Raw genomic sequence first — 17,708 nt, forward strand, 5'->3', positions numbered from 1 at the left:
CAGAAGCCACCATCAGCTGCTGCTACTCTCTTGTCTTAGGCTCAGGTTCAGATCTTCTTGACTGATGTCCCTGGGCAGATGACAGCTCTCATCAAGTGCTATCAGTCATCAAGAATAACCCTGTGCAATGGAATGTCTTCTTCTATCTGAGGGTTGCCATAAGTGAAGCTTTCTGGACCAGAATCGGCTTTTCTTTCTTTAACTTCAGTACAACTTTTTTAGATCTCATGCCTTAGACAAAAACATGGCAGGAAGGGTTAATGCTTTCTTGTGAGTTGATTCTATGATGATTTAAGTTATTATGGAAGAAAGTTCCAGTTTTAGTCAATGGTATTTTTTTTCTTTAGATGTCCTTAATACAGAGGTACTAGCTACACTTTTGTAGAGCTTGATGCTCAGCATAGTTCTGTTCTTAAAATATTGCTGACATTTCTCCTCTTTCTTCTAATTATTTGTTTTCAGGGTGCTTTCTGATCTCAAATGCATCTTGGGGGATTGTTTTCCTTTGCTAGTAATCAGAATCTCTTACTGGATTTTGCATTCTCAGTGTTGTTAATTTGCAGCTCTTCTGCTGCTTTGTGCAATTCTTTCTGTAACAAACACGTCTTTGACACCACTTAGAAGCAAGTTATTAAAGGAATAAAAATGGATACACGAGAACCTCTTGGAGGATTTTTCAGGTTGACTGCCTGAAGGTGACCATTGGCATCCTCATGTGTGGTGATTTTCAGATGTGCTAACCAAAAAGAAGGCAGCAAAGCTCCCACAGTGCTTCATCATAAACTGCAACTTGGCACTCTAAAGCTAGACTTTGCAACTGTTGCCTCTTGGAAAAGAAAGAAGTGGCTTCTACATGAAGGCTCATTTGCTTTCTATTGCTTGAGTGATAAAGTTCTGGAATGGCCTGCCCAGGGAGGTGGTGGAGTCACCATCCCTGGATGTGTTTAAAAACAGACTGGATGTGGCTCTGGGTGCCAGGGTTTAGTTGAGGTGCTGGGGCATGGGTTGGACTTGATGATCCTGAAGGTCTCTTCCAGCCTGGTGAATTCTGTGCTTTGCCAATGGCTGAGGCTTTTGTTCAAATTGTTTTAAAGCCACCTTGAAAGGCTTACTGAACCAGTGTGAACATTTTCTGGCTAACCGTAGCATTTACCTTGTGGGTACACATCATTTCTGTAGCATTGCTCCAGAAGCATCTTCCTGCCTTCATCTCAGGTCAGTGGTAAATATGCACCCTGCAGGGGAGATTGGATGTGCACCTCTTAGCAAGAACCCACTGGAGGTTTCCATGTCACTGTCTTAATTTGGTCAGTAGTGCATGTCTGAGTCAAGCTCTCCCACTCACCCTCAGCTGCAGAGCCCTCTCAGAGCCAGGGATCAGTCCTTCAGTGCACGTGCTGGTTTTGTTTTGGGTGAAAAGCACCTGGGGAACTTTCAAGAGCAGCTCAGCTCTGCCATAGTTGCTAATGGGTGTTGAGCCCAGGGTATCTGCCCAGAGCCAGCCAGGGGGGCAGATCCTCTCACGCCAATAAATCCCAGCAGCCAAACCCCTGAAATGCATATGGTGTGCAGATCTGGTCTTCAGCACCAACTGTGCTCTCTGTGCTGTGATCCCCTGTGTGTGACAGAGCCAAGATGTGCCTGACAGATCAGGAGCCTCCAATGCCAAGAAAGATTGTGCCTGCTTAACGCTTCACCAACGGTGCTGAAAAACAGATCCTTCATGCAGCTCCCCTCACAGTTGGTGCTGAGCCTAACAGAAATATTTTGTAAACTAAAACCTTTACATTAAAATGTGCAAAAGAAACCCCTCATCTTTGTATTTTCAATGTGTTTTGTTGAAAGCATTTGTGCAGTTGTCAAATTTGAGTATATGACTTATTTATGCACTGGTATGGTATATGTCACTGAGGGTGCCAGCATATCTTGATAAGTAAATGAGCTGTCTGCAAATACATAAGCACGGAGTCATGCCCTTAAGGTTCATGATAATTTTTTAAAAGTTGATCATAAATATATGCATGTGCTGTTTGCTTCTTCTACTTCATCCCCAGTATTGGAGGGAGATAAGGAATAGTATCTGCAGCTAAAATCCTGACAAACTGCTGTGGAGTATGTATGTGCACACCAGCTGTTGGTGGCTTTTCATTATTTCTTGTATTTTTCCTTAAATACCAAACAATGTCATGCAAGGTCATTCCAGTAACTTCCACATGCCATCCTCCCAAAATTTTAGCCCTCCACCTGGAAAGCAGTTCCTGAGGCAGAGGTGATGCTGCCTTCCCTCCCCACGCTGATAGAGCAGCACAGGGGCAGGAGCAGTCTGCACCCCTGCAGCCCTGTCACCCTGCACCCCTGTCACCCTGCAGCCCTGTCACCCTGCACCCCTGCACCCCTGTCACCCTGCACCCCTGTCACCCTGCAGCCCTGTCACCCTGCACCCCTGCACCCCTGTCACCCTGCAGCCCTGTCACCCTGCAGCCCTGTCACCCTGCACCCCTGCACCCCTGTCACCCTGCACCCCTGCACCCCTGCACCCCTGTCACCCTGCAGCCCTGTCACCCTGCAGCCCTGTCACCCTGCACCCCTGCACCCCTGTCACCCTGCACCCCTGCAGCCCTGTCACCCTGCAGCCCTGTCACCCTGCACCCCTGCACCCCTGTCACCCTGCAGCCCTGTCACCCTGCAGCCCTATCACCCTGCACCCCTGCACCCCTGTCACCCTGCAGCCCTGTCACCCTGCAGCCCTGTCACCCTGCAGCCCTGTCACCCTGCACCCCTGCACCCCTGTCACCCTGCACCCCTGCAGCCCTGTCACCCTGCACCCCTGTCACCCTGCAGCCCTGTCACCCTGCACCCCTGCAGCCCTGTCACCCTGCAGCCCTGTCACCCTGCACCCCTGTCACCCTGCAGCCCTGTCACCCTGCACCCCTGCAGCCCTGTCACCCTGCAGCCCTGTCACCCTGCACCCCTGTCACCCTGCAGCCCTGTCACCCTGCACCCCTGTCACCCTGCACCCCTGCCACCCTGCACCCCTGCACCCCTGTCACCCTGCAGCCCTGTCACCCTGCACCCCTGTCACCCTGCACCCCTGTCACCCTGCAGCCCTGTCACCCTGCACCCCTGTCACCCTGCAGCCCTGCCCCCCTGTCTCCTGATGTGAGAGCTCAGTGGGAGCACAGCTCCCACTGCACTCGGTGCCTGCCACAGGAGACCTTTTCTTCTGATTGCACTCCACTGCCCTGTTACAGATTTTTTCTTCAGCTAGAGCAAACTAATTTTGAAAGTGTCCTGATGTGGAAAATATTCCAACAGTTCCCAGGAGACAGAACATCTCAGGAAGAAGTTTATGTCTGTCTTCATCTTGTATACAGGCTTTCTTGGTCCATTTTTAGCTATCTGCACAGCTGCAGAGGTTCTCAAGTCCAGCATCCAGCAAGGAAAAAGCATCCAGCATCCAGCAAGGAAAAAGCATCCAGCCAGTTGTGAAACTGTGCTGAAGCCATTGGACCAGCATCACAAAATGAATGTGTTGTAGCCATAGTTCTGTCTTGATTTAACAACTTTTAACTTTTAGTTTTCTGTTTGGCATGTGTATAATTTTATGAAGTACACTTTGTATCAGAAAATCATCCCCGTGATTCTGAAATATCACCTTTCACTGTCTTGTTATATAGTGATTCTTATATGCTAAAAAATAATGAAAAATAAGTACTTACTGTCTTCAAAATATTAATGTAGAATTATTCAGGTTGTAGGAGCCCTCTGAGATCATCCAGTCCATCCATTAACCCAGCACTGCCAAGTTCACTGCTAAACTGTGTCCCCAGGTGCCACAGCTACATGTCTTTTTAAATACTGCCAGGGACACAGTCCAGCCCTTTAGATTGAGAGCCTGCAGAAACTTAATACTTTCTTCTCCATAATAATTGTTTATGAAATTATCTGTATGACTGATGATCTGTTAAATATCTAGTATCACAAGTACGTAATGTATCTTGAAGGTAATATGTTTTTGGATACAGTGCATGCTTACTGTTTTTGTAATTGCACACATTAGAAATCTGAGAAGTATGTCAGATGTCACGTTTACTCCAGACACAACAAAAGATTGATTGAAATTGAGCCTCAGATTCCTGACATCCAAGATACAAAGCTGTTCCAGCATCACAGCTTGAAAGAACCACATTTGAGCAGGGTGACCAGTGAAAGGTTTTGATTAAAGCTGAGGTACAGAGTGGCAAGTGAGCTGGAGGGGCTGGAGAGAAGCTGCAGTAACCCTGTCCCAACATGTGTATTTTTGGATGTGATGTAATTCTTCCAGCTTTTTGAAGAGAAAAGGCGAGAGCATCTAACTGAAGAGAACAGTAAAAGAAAAGTAGGTAGAGCTTGAGATCTTTATCAGCCTTTTAACTGACATTTTATAGACCCAGAGGAATATCAGTAGGCAAGAGAGGATGCCAAGGCCAAATGTAGGTCACCTAGTGGATCATGGAACTTCAGAACAACAGAACAAGTGTCCATCCTTCTCTGGAGCTGTTTTATTCTTGTGAATGAGCAGTTTACTCTGAAAGGTTTCCAGGAATAAAAATCTTTTCTTTGCAATGTGATTTTTCAACAGCAGGTAAGAAGAGAATGACAGTTTTCATCCCTGCTCCTGCTGCTGGCATTGTGAGCTGTAAATGTTCCCCAAGCAGTGCATCCCTCCAGCAGAGACCACCTGTGGCTATGCCAGAGGGGAACTGGAGCTGTTCCCTCAGACAGCTCAATTCCTCCTGTCCCAGTGATTCCTAGAGTGTTTCAAATCTCAGATTTTACTCCAGTGGAAGTTAGTTTGTTTTATGCCTCAGACTACTTAACCTTGAATAGGGAAAAATAGTACTAAGTAATTTAAAAAAAAAAAAAAAAAAACAAACAAACAAAAAAACACCAAAAAAACCCTACCAGAAAATAATAAATGGCTGCAAATTGAAAAATTACTTGCACATAATTCTTTCCTTTACACTGTCATGGACATAGGGAATATTCATATGAGCTGTGCCATGTTCCTTCTGCAGCCAGGTCCTGTCTTACAGCCAGAGTAGCAGGATTCCTGTGCCATGCCCATCTCTGCTGCACAAGTGGTGGGGTAGCTACTGCAGCCCACACCAGGGCAGGGATTGTGACAGCTCTCACAGGCTGCCTTTTCTGTGAATACACTGATGCTTATAGAGTTCCTTCTTATATTGTATGAATGTGTGTGTTAGTGTTTCTTCTTCCACTAATTGTGCTAATTTTCTTTTTGCCCATCAGTGGGGAGAACTCATCTGTTTTGCACTATGGCCATGCTGGAGCCCCAAATGATAAGACTATTGAAGATGGAGACTTATGGTAAGTAAAGGGTTAGAGTTTATTTGGTATTTTTGTTTTGTTACTGCTGCTTCCCTACAGGAATTGTATGTACTCTTAGAAAAAGGATGACTGCATACTGATAAAAAGTCTAAATCTTTAAAATAGAAGGGAGCTTTGCATGCCAAATTATTCTGGTTTCTTGCAAAGGTCCTGTACACCTGCATCTCCAGTTGAAAGAGAGAAGGAGATATTGTTTCAAACACTTCTGAACCAGAGGCACTTAGAATTGAGTTTAAGAAATGGCTGTATTCTAAGTACAAGGGCAGTTGCAAAATTCATCATTAGAGTTTGCTCAGATCCAAACCTCAGCTCTGGTGGTGGGGTGGAGAGTGTTGGCTACTTTTAGATAATTGCATCAAATTGCAGAATGGATTAGATACTACAAATGCCTATGTGCACACAGACACCCTGACAAGAAAGTAGAAATTAGAATGGGTGAAGAGGTCAAACTCATTTCAGGTCAGGGAAGGGTGCTTCTAGTTCTGTGTTGTGCCAAAAATTTCGTATGAAGACTTATTTAGAGTTTAGCAATGTGTAATTCAGCTGCAAATACAAGAAAGTTTTCTCTATGTGTACTGCATGCCCACATGCTTTGCAGTATCACTGCAGGTAAAAGCAGAGTGAATGGAAGCACCAAATACATTCCCATAAATTGAAAGATTATTTGTCTATTTGCCTGTCTGATGTGCAGTATATCAGATCATAACTTTCACACTTCACCTCCAAAGACATGGGTCAAAAAGTCTTTGTTTATAAAAATGCAAAACTAATTTTGGAGAAGTTAACCACTTGCATTCAGTGGAGGAATTGTATTGAATTACCTTTGTAGCCTGTGCTGGAAGAGTGTAGGTACGTATTTTCACAGTGGAATGTAAATGTATGAAGAAAAGCAAATTAGTGTTATCATCAAAAAGCTCAAAACCTATTATGGAAAACAAATTGAATCTCAGAAATTAAAAAATAAGCCTTGTTGGCTAAAGTTCCAGGCTTGTTTTCAGGTGCTGCACAGTGAACTTATGGAATTACAGGTAGATAATTTCTTTATAATACTGTAAAAACTTTTTTAAAAGCTTCTTGTACAATAGTTTATGTATTATCTTCATCTGTGGTTAATAGCTTACTAAACCCATGAAATACTAAAGTTAATTTATTGCAGGGCAGTAGTTTTGATTTATGATTATGTTGTATTTGAGTAGATAATATGCTGTGAGCATTTTTTGATCAGGAAGGACATACCAACATAAAAGTGTATCAGCTGTGTCATTCAATTAAATTTTAAAAAGGAGGTGTGTAGCATACAGGAAACCTCAGCGTGTGTTACTGAGAGAAGATATGCCAAGGTGCATTATGGTATCTCATATTTAAAACTAAGGTCTTTAAATGGTGAGGGAGACCTCAGGGTGAAGGGTATGTGTAGGAATCCTTCACTTACAGTCTCCAAGGACAATTTAGTGGATAGCTGTAGTCCTTCTTAAACCACAAGAGTTCATACAAGACTCTTTGCAAACCCTTCTTTTCTGCAGTACTGGAAAAGTCTTTAAGATATGTTTGGGTTTTCTCAGCCTCAGGTATCTCAGGAAACCATAACCTACCAAATACATTGATCACTTCAGGGTTTCAAAACTGCTGAGCAGCACCCCTGCCTCAACAAAGAGAGCAAGGTTTAAGAGAGTCTGGAATAACCTCCTCCCAGAACCCTGAGAAGACATTTTCAGGTGCAGGTGGTGTCAGCAAAGGCTGCCCCAGCTGCACGAGCACCTGCCAGGCTCCAGCCACTGCCCTGCCTTTCCCTGCTGATACTCACAGAGCAGGCTCTGCTCCACACTGCCTTCTTAGTATTTATCTCAAGGGAGAGTAAAACAATAATAAGAAAAAGTGATTTAATTTCTGTGAAGACAATTTTAAAATGCACTCATTTTCCACAGTTAAAAATAGTGTTTCAGAAAAAGTCTTGAGGTGTAGCATGCATGAGCAGCATACAAATTCTGCCAAGGCACTACCTGAGTGGTTTCACTGTGTGACTTTGCAAATGTCTAATTTGGGTGTAGAAGGGTGTGTGTGTGCATACAGAGGAGGCATTAAAATGACAGTGCTGATTTGTCTGTGTATATTAGCATTTGTATATTGGCTTTCAATTAAGCTTTTTAATAGCTATGGGGAGCCCTCTGTTGGATAGTCTTAGGAAGCCCTGAACATGGGGAAAAACAGGCTTTATTTTTGGTGCAAAAGGGGTAAGAGTATTTCAAGGGTTGTTTCTGTTTCTGGCAGTGTTTTGGTATAACATTAGCTAACTGTTCATAGAGTTGTATGTAATAGTATTGAGAGATTGGGTATTTGGTATGATTTTTAATAAATTATTCCATAGAATTTCATGTCTTTTTCTTAACATTACTTACTGGATATGAATAACATTCATGGGCTTTGCAGAAATGTGCAGTTTGGTTTTTTTTTTTTTTGTGCAAAGTAGTGCAGTGCAGTATCATAAATAAGTCAGCTAAGCACCTGAATATTAGAAAAAATACATTTGGAAGACTAAGGCTTTGCTTCTGTGAAATGCTTGAGTGCATGCATTATTGGCTTTTTAGAAAGTATAAGTAACAAGGATTTAGTTGTTAAAAGATCATCATAAGCCAAAATACTTGTGCTATTGCATTTTTATATCTTTTTTCAAGGCTGTTATTCTGACTTCTTCATTAAAGCTGTGGAAGGTTCAGAAAAGCCTGGCTTTATGATGCTCTTTTTTAAAAATTAACCTGTATCAAGTGGGTTTGTTGCTTCTGTAAGAAACTGATATGGAATTGTATCTCTGATAGTACATCATGATCCACACTTTTTCTAGGTACAGCTTCTGCACTAAAAGATCCCAGTGCAAAACAAAGGACTATCAAGGGAATTTCTGACACTTCTTGTTAATACACACTGTCTTGCTAAGCAGGGCTATCCTTTTCAATCTGTTAAATATTGAAATAGCTATCTAACACAAAGCACTGTGATTGACAGAGAAAGCAACCAGTATTTCTAGGGAGGTTTAGGTGTTCAGGATACAGATATTTAGCTGGTATGGGTATTGAAAGCAAATACTGCAATAGCAGCAAGTCGGTGTTTTGTATAAATGATTCATGTACTGTAGCATTCTGTGGTGAACATTGAAATTATCAATTTGCTTTAAACCAAACACTTTCCCTAAGCAGATGTCTCTTGTCTCTGTGGTCAGAAAAGTCATCCAGATAAACAGGTAGGGTGAGTCACCATTGTAGGCACTTGGCCCTTTTACTCAGTATTAACTTTAAATAAAATCTTCTACTTGGAAGGTAGCAAATCACAGCTTGCAGTGATGATGTATGGCCAGGCTGTTCACAAATACTCATTTTCTTCTGTCATCTTAAAGCTCTGACAGCTTGGATTGGAGCTGAGCCCTGGACTGAGGTTCTGCATCCTCTCCAGGTATTATTGCATTACTAATTGGATGCCAAGACCCCTTTTGTTTCTGTACTGAGGCTGTAACTGCATTTGGTAGTAGAGAAAGTGGATTCATAAGCTAAAGTACTTGTTGTAGTTTGCAATCTCCTGCCTTGCACACAAGAGACTTCCAGCATTTTGGAAAACCAAAGGTCTTGCAAAGTTTGGTGAGGAGTAGAATGAAATTAAAAGCTGCTACTCAAGAAGACAATAACCCAAATAAATTGAAGGCGTAGAGATCTGAGTCCTTTAAGGCACAAATCAAGAGCAAATGTGCACCTGGGATTCCTGCTCAGAGAATGGCAGCCCCCACATGGCTCATTCTTCTGGGCAAGTGTCTCATGAGCAGTTTGCTTTTGTTCACACTGCAGAAAGGTGTTGGTTCAATGGCTAGAGGGCCCTTGTGGGAGGTGGAAACTCTGGTTTCAGCTCTCCTAAACTGATCTCTGACTTTGGCTGGGAGTGATGACCTGACCCGGGGAAACAGCAGCCAGAACAAGTTCAGTAAGAGCCAGCGTGCTTCTATGGAAACCGTTGTCTCAACAAATCAGCATCTGCCAGCTGGGAAATGAAAGCTTCCTTAAAAACAATGGAAGCAAATTGCCTTGAGTCCTCCTTTCTGCCTGCTGCCCTTGCCCTGCCAGTGCTGCAGTGTGGAGTCACACCATGGCTGGGGAGAGAGGGAGAACACTGAGCATCAAAGCCACTTGCAGCAGAGCAAGGGGCAGGGCAAATGTCCCTGCTCACCTTTGTGGTCTGCTGGTTTCTTCTAGAAACCATCAGAGATGTGAACCTGAAGTGTGTATTTTATGTTTTGATTTGAGAAGTTTCTGAGTAAAATTGGACTTCATTGTATTTGATTTGCAGCCTGGTGGCTCTGGCAGCCTGACTTTGTGGGTTCCTGGCATAGCTAGTGCCAAATACATGGCTGGAGTTGATTGTTCTGTTGCAGTTGATCAGCAGGGCTCCTGCAGTGTTTGGCAAATAAAAAATGCTTCTGTGATCTTAAAATAAAGGTTGATTCTTCATGGTGAGGCTTACACTTAAATAATAGAAATGTAAGAAAATCAGCCTGACCCCAGATGTAACTGAAATAGATACAGCTGTTACCTGAGGTGCTTTCCTGCAGCTGTCACGAGTTGCAGGTATTTTTATGGCAGCTGACACATGTACCTCAGTGAAAATTCAGCACTTTGTAAACAACTCTCATAGGCAGGTTCACTGACCTTCAAGCACTTAATGACATTTTTGGGGGTTAGTAGGTCCATTTTGGCTTTGCAAAATGATGAAAATACTTGTCTATTCTGCTACTGCTGCTGCAAAAAAGCATTTTTAACATTTTGAAATATCCTCCTAAGTTACAACGCTGATGAACAGCAGAGCCTGCTGCTCCACACCCCAAGGAGCAGGGGCACTCACCTGGGCTGGGCCTGCTGCAGCACTGGCAGCTGCAAGGGGGACACTGCTCCCCACTGGAGCCAGGGCCAGAGTGTCATTTATTGAGGGCTTGGGGGAAGGCATAAATAAGGGGAGTACAACCAACATCAACTGCTTGGGATGTGTAGCAGACCTAAGAGAGACTCCATTAACCTGTATTCACTGTATTCACACTGTATTCACAGTGGAACTATCTATTATTTATAAATTAAAAGTAGCTTTTAGAAGTTTAAATAGAAGCAGGTTAGATAGTCAGATGATGTCTTTCATTTTATTTGACTGCTTATTTTAACACTCACATAATTGTTTATTGATTACTTATTTTATTGAAATAATTTATAGATTTCAGTGACAGCACTGGGCAGAGTACAGTGTCCTTGGTGAAACAGAGTCTCTCACTGCTGTTCCATGATGTGCCATCACTGCTGTGGATGACAGTAAAACAAGTTTTACCTGGAAAGAGTTTTATTGCCTTCAGATACCAGAAAACTTTGTTAGTGTCACAAAACCAAACACATCTGTCATAAAAGTACAACCTTTGCATAATGTTAAATGATTTAAGTGTGTCTTGGCTGTATCAACAAGCATGGTTACTTGCTGAGTCAAATGATAGAGCTGGGAATATGGAAAACTGTCTGGTATTGCAAAAAGCCTTTATGTGAACAATTTTACTCTGAGGCATATTTTTGTTTCTACTTCTTTCCTTAATATGCCAGTGCAAATTTAAATCATCAGAATAATACTGACAGCAGGGGGCACTAAAATAAGAGCTGTGGAAAGAAGTGATCTTTGCCCAAGTTTTCGTATTGGTAACATCCTGTACTTGCCAGAGCAAGCACTCAGCAGCCTTCTGGGAGCACTGCCTTTGCATGTATGCATTCTGCTCAAGCTGTCAAACTTGGGTTTGTTTCCTTCCATTTGGCACTTGTATGTAGCTTTTGATGTTTTCTTTTTATTATTACCTGTGGTGCTCTCAAAAGATCCTTCTAGCACCTCTCCTATTGTCATTTCAGAAGCTGTGTTCATCACAGGGAGTTTTTCCTGGCTGCAGGTACAGGTAGTTGTGAAAGGTTCTTCTGATGAAGCGGAGAGGGAAGATGTTGAATGTTTGGGGCTTTTTATTTTTAATGCCTGCAAAGGGACAAAGGGCAGTTTTCAGGCTCCCTGGAGTGGCTGGCTGTGTGAAGAAGGGCAGGGTTAGGTTGGAGATCAGGGAAAGGTTCTGCTTCCCCAGAGGGTGCTGGCACTGCCCAGGTCCCAGGGAATGGGCACTGGAGGCTGCCAGAGCTCCAGGAGTGCTTGGACACCGTTCCCAGGGATGCACAGTGGGGATTGTTGGGGGTTCTGTGCAGGGCCAGGAGCTGGACTGGGTGGGTAATTCTTTTGGGTCCCTTCCAACTGAGCCTATTCTGTGATTCTGTGAAGAATATCACAAAAGAAAGTTGCTTCTTGCAAGAGCTAGCCAGATTCAGTTGTTCATGGCTAAGCTTTCTGTTAGCTAAAATAAAAGTTATTTTGCTGGTTTTAATTCTTTGACCTCAAAGCATAATGCACAGTTTTCTATAATGAAAAGATTTGTCAGTTCATGTATAATCCATATGTATTTATCTTTTATGTATGCAGACACTATGCATGTGCAATATACATATTGCATTGAAACTATATCCACATATTTATTGTAATATTATACAGTTTTATTTGTAGGAAATGCACTACTCTCTTCTTCGGAGGAATGAGTAAGTGTAAGACTTCTTGTGAGTACTGAGTGGCTGCCATTTATCTCAGGAAAACACTGGAAAATTTTCCATAAGTAAAAAAAAGATTTAGATGAACTTGAAAAAGGTGTACCAGAAAAGATGTTCAAAGTTTGCTGTATCTGTTTTCCAAACTCTTTTTTGGAATTCTCAGTATTTTATCAAGTTTTACAATACTAATATAAACCTAGAACCAAAACTCTTTTGTCCAGATGGGGGCAATGTTGTATTTAAAAAGCAGGAACTGACCCTCTTTTTCATCAGATAATAGAAGTCCTTCCTTTTCCAACCCAAGTCCTCCAGTGTCTGCTATTAAAACCATCTATCCTACGGTACAAAATATTGTATTTATTACTTCTTGAAAGCACTGCTTCTAAGATCTCAGGATGTTCATGTGTCAGATGTAAATGCTCAACTATTTTATGTGGGTGGGACTAGTATTTTCATTTGGCCTTGTGCACTTCTATGCATTTTGAAGTGCAGTGCTGGAATAATATGCAAAAGTTATGGTTAGCTTTAACTTTTCAGTCTGCAGTTTTGAAACAGCTTGTTGGTAGTAATGGTTTTGTTTCTAATAATAATACAAAGTACATTGCTGCTACTTACTGGTTGATTGCAAAATTAACTGGCTATCCATTTCTGAAATAATTCCTCTGGCCTGATTCCTCTCATTTGATTAATATTTACTGTTTTCATCAAGTGTAGGTATTTTTCATTTTGTTGTACCTATGGACCATATTAATTTTATGCTAATTCAGAAAAATTGAATTTGATTAAAAATAGAGAAATGTATTTGCTAGAATTAACAATAATTTTGCTGTAATTGAATGGGTTCTGTTAGTACTGGTTAATTCAGGCTATGAGGTTGCTTACTGTCAGAAATAAGAATAAGCCTATTCACCAAAGCTCAGATCACTAAGTATTAGTAGTGTGTTTGCTGTAACAAATTTTAGCTTTCCTTTAAGTGCTGTATTATGGTCTGCCTTGTAATTTTTGCTGTCTATAATGTATGTGAAATGTCTTTTTAATTGTCAGCTGTGAGTTTTATCTGTCATAGTTTTAGCGTAGCATTCCCAGCATATTCTGAAAAAACCTGGCTGCTGTTGGACTTATAATCTACTTTTTGTGGTGGTCTTTAACACAAATACACATGAAGTGTGATACAAGTACCCTTGATGGATGTTGCTTGTGTTGGATAGAATTCAGCAGCAAAATCTTTCTCATTGGTGTGGGGAGCTCAATTGGGTAGGTCAAAATACAATTTTAGTGGGAGTCTGCCTGGCTTTTAAACCACTGCATGGCTCAGAGGGAAGTCCCCAACACAACCTCTGTGTGCTCCTCCTGAAGCAGAGGTAATTCCCAGTCCTTGTACTCAGGTCAGTGTTAGGTCTTCTCTTGTGTCTGTCCAGAGAGTCTCTTGTTACCCACGGCAGGGGCACGGTCTGGCAGAGCCTCGGGAGGAGTCCTGCTGCTCTGGGGCTGCTCCACACCAGGGCTGAGCCCTGCTCAGGGCAGCAGTATTTCTAATGGCAGTTCTTTACAATCCACTTCAGGTGCTGCCATGAAGAGTGGGTGTTTCTTTCAAATAGGAAAAATATCCTGACAGGCAAAAGAACATGCTTGGCTGGGGAATAGGCATCCTCCTTTTGGGAAATGCTAGTTGCTACCTTCACTACTGTGCACTGGGCTTGAACTTTTGGACATGTCCATGGAAAGGCTAGCAACTGTCTTCTCAGGGGTTTTTCACTCAGTTGTCAGCTTCTGTAGAGCATTCTAAAACTCTTCTCTGTTGTGCTCCATTTGAGAACTGATAATTTGGAGGTTGCTTGAACAGTCAACAAAAAAAAACATAGGCTGTCAAAAAAACTAAGTGAACCTGTGCCTTTGGACATTGGCCCAGTTTTCATCATGCAAAGACATTGGAAGTGTTTTACTTTCCTGGACACGTGTGAGCATGCCCATACACACGTAAGAAAACGTGACAGTATTTACAGTAAAATCATTAAGTAACATCTGCCCTGTTCAGTCAATCTCCAATGGTTATTTGTCAAGGCTGGGCAGCACAGGTCAGTGTCCAGACACAGCTGCTGAAAGCTAAGGCTTCTAGTTCTGAATGCCAGCACCCAAGAATCGTGGCCTGTATTGCAAGTATCAAACTTCTACAAGTCACTTTCAGTACATTCCACTTCTCAGTAGATGTCTAGAAATGGACTGGTTTAGTCAACTGTAGATGTTTAGTAACTTGCAAATGGAACTGTATTGTTCTTACCCTGTCAGGTGAGACACATTCTGGTGAGGAGCCAGTGAGCTTTGCTGCTGTGTTGATTGGGAAGCAGTCAGCTGCCAATACAGGTTTCTCCCTGCATGCCCCCCTCTCTTCCCTGCAGCTCTGGCTTCCTTGCTCCTTGTTTGAGCAAGTCATCTGCAGCCATGAATGCCCCAGATACTGCCTTTCCAATGGGGAGGCTCCTAATGGATGGAAACTAGCCAAAACTTGGGGTTTGCTGCCATCTCTGCTGATTTTTCAGGAAATTGTTTCTGCTAAAGAGAGTACTGCTGAAGAGAGTAAGTTGAGAGACCTACTAAATATGTCTGTAAAAAATGGATAATAATTAGGGTAGTAAAGACAGAAAAAAGAAATCATCAATTCAGTAAAAAGTCAGATAGGTAACCCTTTCATCAGAACTTCCCCTGAGCCTGCTCCTGGTCTCTGGCACACTGTCAGCATGGATCTGGCTGAGGTTTCAGCTGCTTTCTGCATCTTGTGGAACCCTCATTGCTGCCACCTCCTTCCCCCAGCCCAGCAGTACTGGCATGCTGTTCCCAGTACTTATTTGTGTGCAGCACCTCTGGATCAGAAACATCCCTCTGCTTTAGCTGAAACATGGAGAATGGCCCTTGGGGCGAATTTATCTGTGAACAAGCCAGTCAGAAGATTTTTTTGGCTCTTTGCTCTGGGCAAACTTAACATTTTTAAGAAGGCATTAATGCAAACTGCATGGGGATAGAAGAGGGCTTATATTTGGTCATGGAAATTGATTGTTTTAGTGCAGAAGCTTAAGGATCTCATAATAGATTTCTTCAAGACATAAATGCTGTAAGCAAGGGACTCCTTCTTAGCCTGTGTATGAAAATAGCAATCTTACTAGTGTACGTGGGTGTTTACTGAACCAGCTCTTTCATGGAGCTCATTTAGTAGATTCAGTGAGATTTAGATTTCATATCCTATGGGAGGAATGGATCTGAAGGTCTGCTTGGCACAAATCGTTGTAAGAGAGGACATTCCCACACACTGTTGGTTTTCTCTCAGCATCAGGGCTGAAGCAGCAGAGCAGGGGCTCAGCTCCCTGCCAGGAGTACAGCACCCACCACCACACTGCTGCTCTGATTCTGAGAGCCAGTGTCCTGTGTCTGTGACAGTGGGGGGAAACCCTGAGCAGTGCAGGCACCAACACCTGCTGAAGCTTTTGTGTTTGGTTGCTTTCTTTTCTTTTCTATTTTTTAATCCAGCCAGCTCAAACATTTGTGTATTCTTGCTACAGCCACTGAAGTCTCAGTGGTTGAAATTGTAGAGATACAGGCAAGCAATCCTCTCTCCTTCAAAATTCAGTGTAGACAGAGATATTTCTTTTTATTACACTCTTTCTATCTGAGCGAAGCTTAGTTGGTGGCAGATTTTGTCTCATCTTCTGTGAGAAAAGTTTGAGACCAGACTCCCATTATCTTTGAGATATTTTGGGAAAGCCTGTGAAGTGAGACAGTGGTACAAGATGAGCGATGGTAAAAAAGTCATAGAGAAGGTTGACAAGATGAAAAGACTCAGAGCTGAGGTAAAACAACAAGTGTGGGACCCCATGGTTACCTAACTTGCAGTTGGGTGGAGAGTAGTCATGCAGCTGTAACTACATTTACCTGTGTGGCTACAGCCTCTCCTTTTGAACTGGAGGCTTAAACAAAACTTGATTTTTTTGAATACCCAGAATCAAATTTCCTACACAAAAAAGTATTCTCCAACATTTTTAAAGGTTATTCTTGATTCCATAGGTGCTGATGACAAAAAGATAGATTTAAACCAGTGAGCCAAGCCTGGCTTCAAGACAGAGCCAGTACAAGTTCCTTGTCTGGCATGTCAGATGGAAGCTGGTAACAGCAAGGCTTCTCTCAAAAAAACCTCTTCCTGAGCATGGTAGAGCTATACACTGTGCTGTCCCAGTTCTCTCTTGGGGTTTGTGATCTTATCTTACCTGATGTTGTTTTTTTAATTGATAAGTCTTGACTAGTCAAGTTGCAAGTGTATGAAAGAGTATGTGTCACTTATCTCTCTGTTTTCTTCCTTGTGATATCATTTACATTAATTCATTCTTGTGGTCTCCTATTAAACCACCCTATTTCCACATCAGTTGGCCTGTTTCCAAAACATATCTCATAGAAATGCTGATACCTAGTTCCCTTAAGCTTGAAATTGCCTTAGAAGTGTTTAACCAGACAAACAGTTGGATTTTGTTAGTGTGTGAATACTTAAGGATTTAATTGCTGCATGAAGTGTAAAGCGCAGAGTACGCTCTGTGAACTCGGAGCAGAGTATGCTGAGATCACACAGCATAAATCTCCAGCTGGGGATGGCTTCCTTTTATGGCAGTAAGAGGAAGACAAAACTGTGTGTACCTTTATTCCTGCTGTCCTAAAACTGGCTGGCACCAGTTCATCTCTGTGGCCGCTCATAGGTGTGTTGGTTAATAATGCCTCAAACCCCTAAAACCTCAGTAAATGTTGCTGAGTAAAGTGCTTCAGTATTCACACCTGTTTAACCTGAGGAGTGAGGAGGGCACGGTAAGATAGGGCAATATCAGTTTTCTAATTGCTAGTCTTGCAAAGCCAGCCAGGGGAAGGGATAATTTTGTCCTGAGAATAGACTCTGGGGAGGACGTGGGCTGCAGGCGGGTGATGCTCAGTAGGACACTGGGTCGGGGTGCATTGCACAAGGGCATCCACCTGGGTTTCACCCCAGTCATCGCTCTGCCACGTTAACAACTGCACAAGAGTAATTATTCTATAACTATCTTGAGGAGATCCAGTTCTGACTGTACAGATCAAGCAGATCTGTGGAGCAGGAAGGTGACAGCTTTATGTGTTAGCTCGTGGGAGTAGATGTAGGCTTCCCAAAAAATGCCTGCGAGAGCTTGTCCTTGGGTTGGGTTGGTGGTTGGATCACAACAATTCATACACATGGCTCAGATATCCCAAATAAAGTATTGCTTCCCATTGTGATATTGGCCATAATATGCTTCATTGCCTGGCAGTTTCAAATTATTTGACAATAAAAGTGTCAGCAAGCCTATAAAAGTAAAACACATGCTTAAAGGAAGATGATGCTTTATTTTTGAAAAATGGTGTACAGTGACTTTATGAAGGAAAGAACTATGACTTTTTATAGTCCACAGTGTTCAAATTTAAAGTGTTACGCAAAGTGTTTCATGGTGCTTCACAGTCAAAGGTTAAGAAAGCTAAAATCAATATCAAAATGCATATTATTTTTCTTGGCTTGAAAGCAAAAAATGTAACTATAAATCTGCATTTTGTGGTGCCAATATTCTGTGAAAGTAACACAGCCATGTCTTACTCATCCGTTTTGTTTCAGAGGGAAAGGAGGGGAAAGGAGCTTTTGTG

At 42.5% G+C, this 17,708-nt stretch overlaps 1 protein-coding gene across 4 annotated transcripts in view; it reads left to right on the forward strand.

Moving 5' to 3' along the window:
• The window catches only part of PEPD (peptidase D), a 219,500-nt gene that overhangs the window by 159,548 nt on the left and 42,244 nt on the right, over window positions 1-17,708 (forward strand). For all 4 annotated transcript variants that reach the window (XM_053987235.1, XM_053987233.1, XM_053987236.1 and 1 more), the window contains one exon: window positions 5,293-5,370. In XM_053987235.1, coding sequence (XP_053843210.1) covers window positions 5,293-5,370 — 78 coding nt within the window. The remainder of the gene's footprint in view (window positions 1-5,292; window positions 5,371-17,708) is intronic.

Source organism: Vidua macroura, chromosome 11 (assembly GCF_024509145.1).
Source record: "Vidua macroura isolate BioBank_ID:100142 chromosome 11, ASM2450914v1, whole genome shotgun sequence".
Lineage (NCBI taxonomy): Eukaryota > Metazoa > Chordata > Aves > Passeriformes > Viduidae > Vidua > Vidua macroura.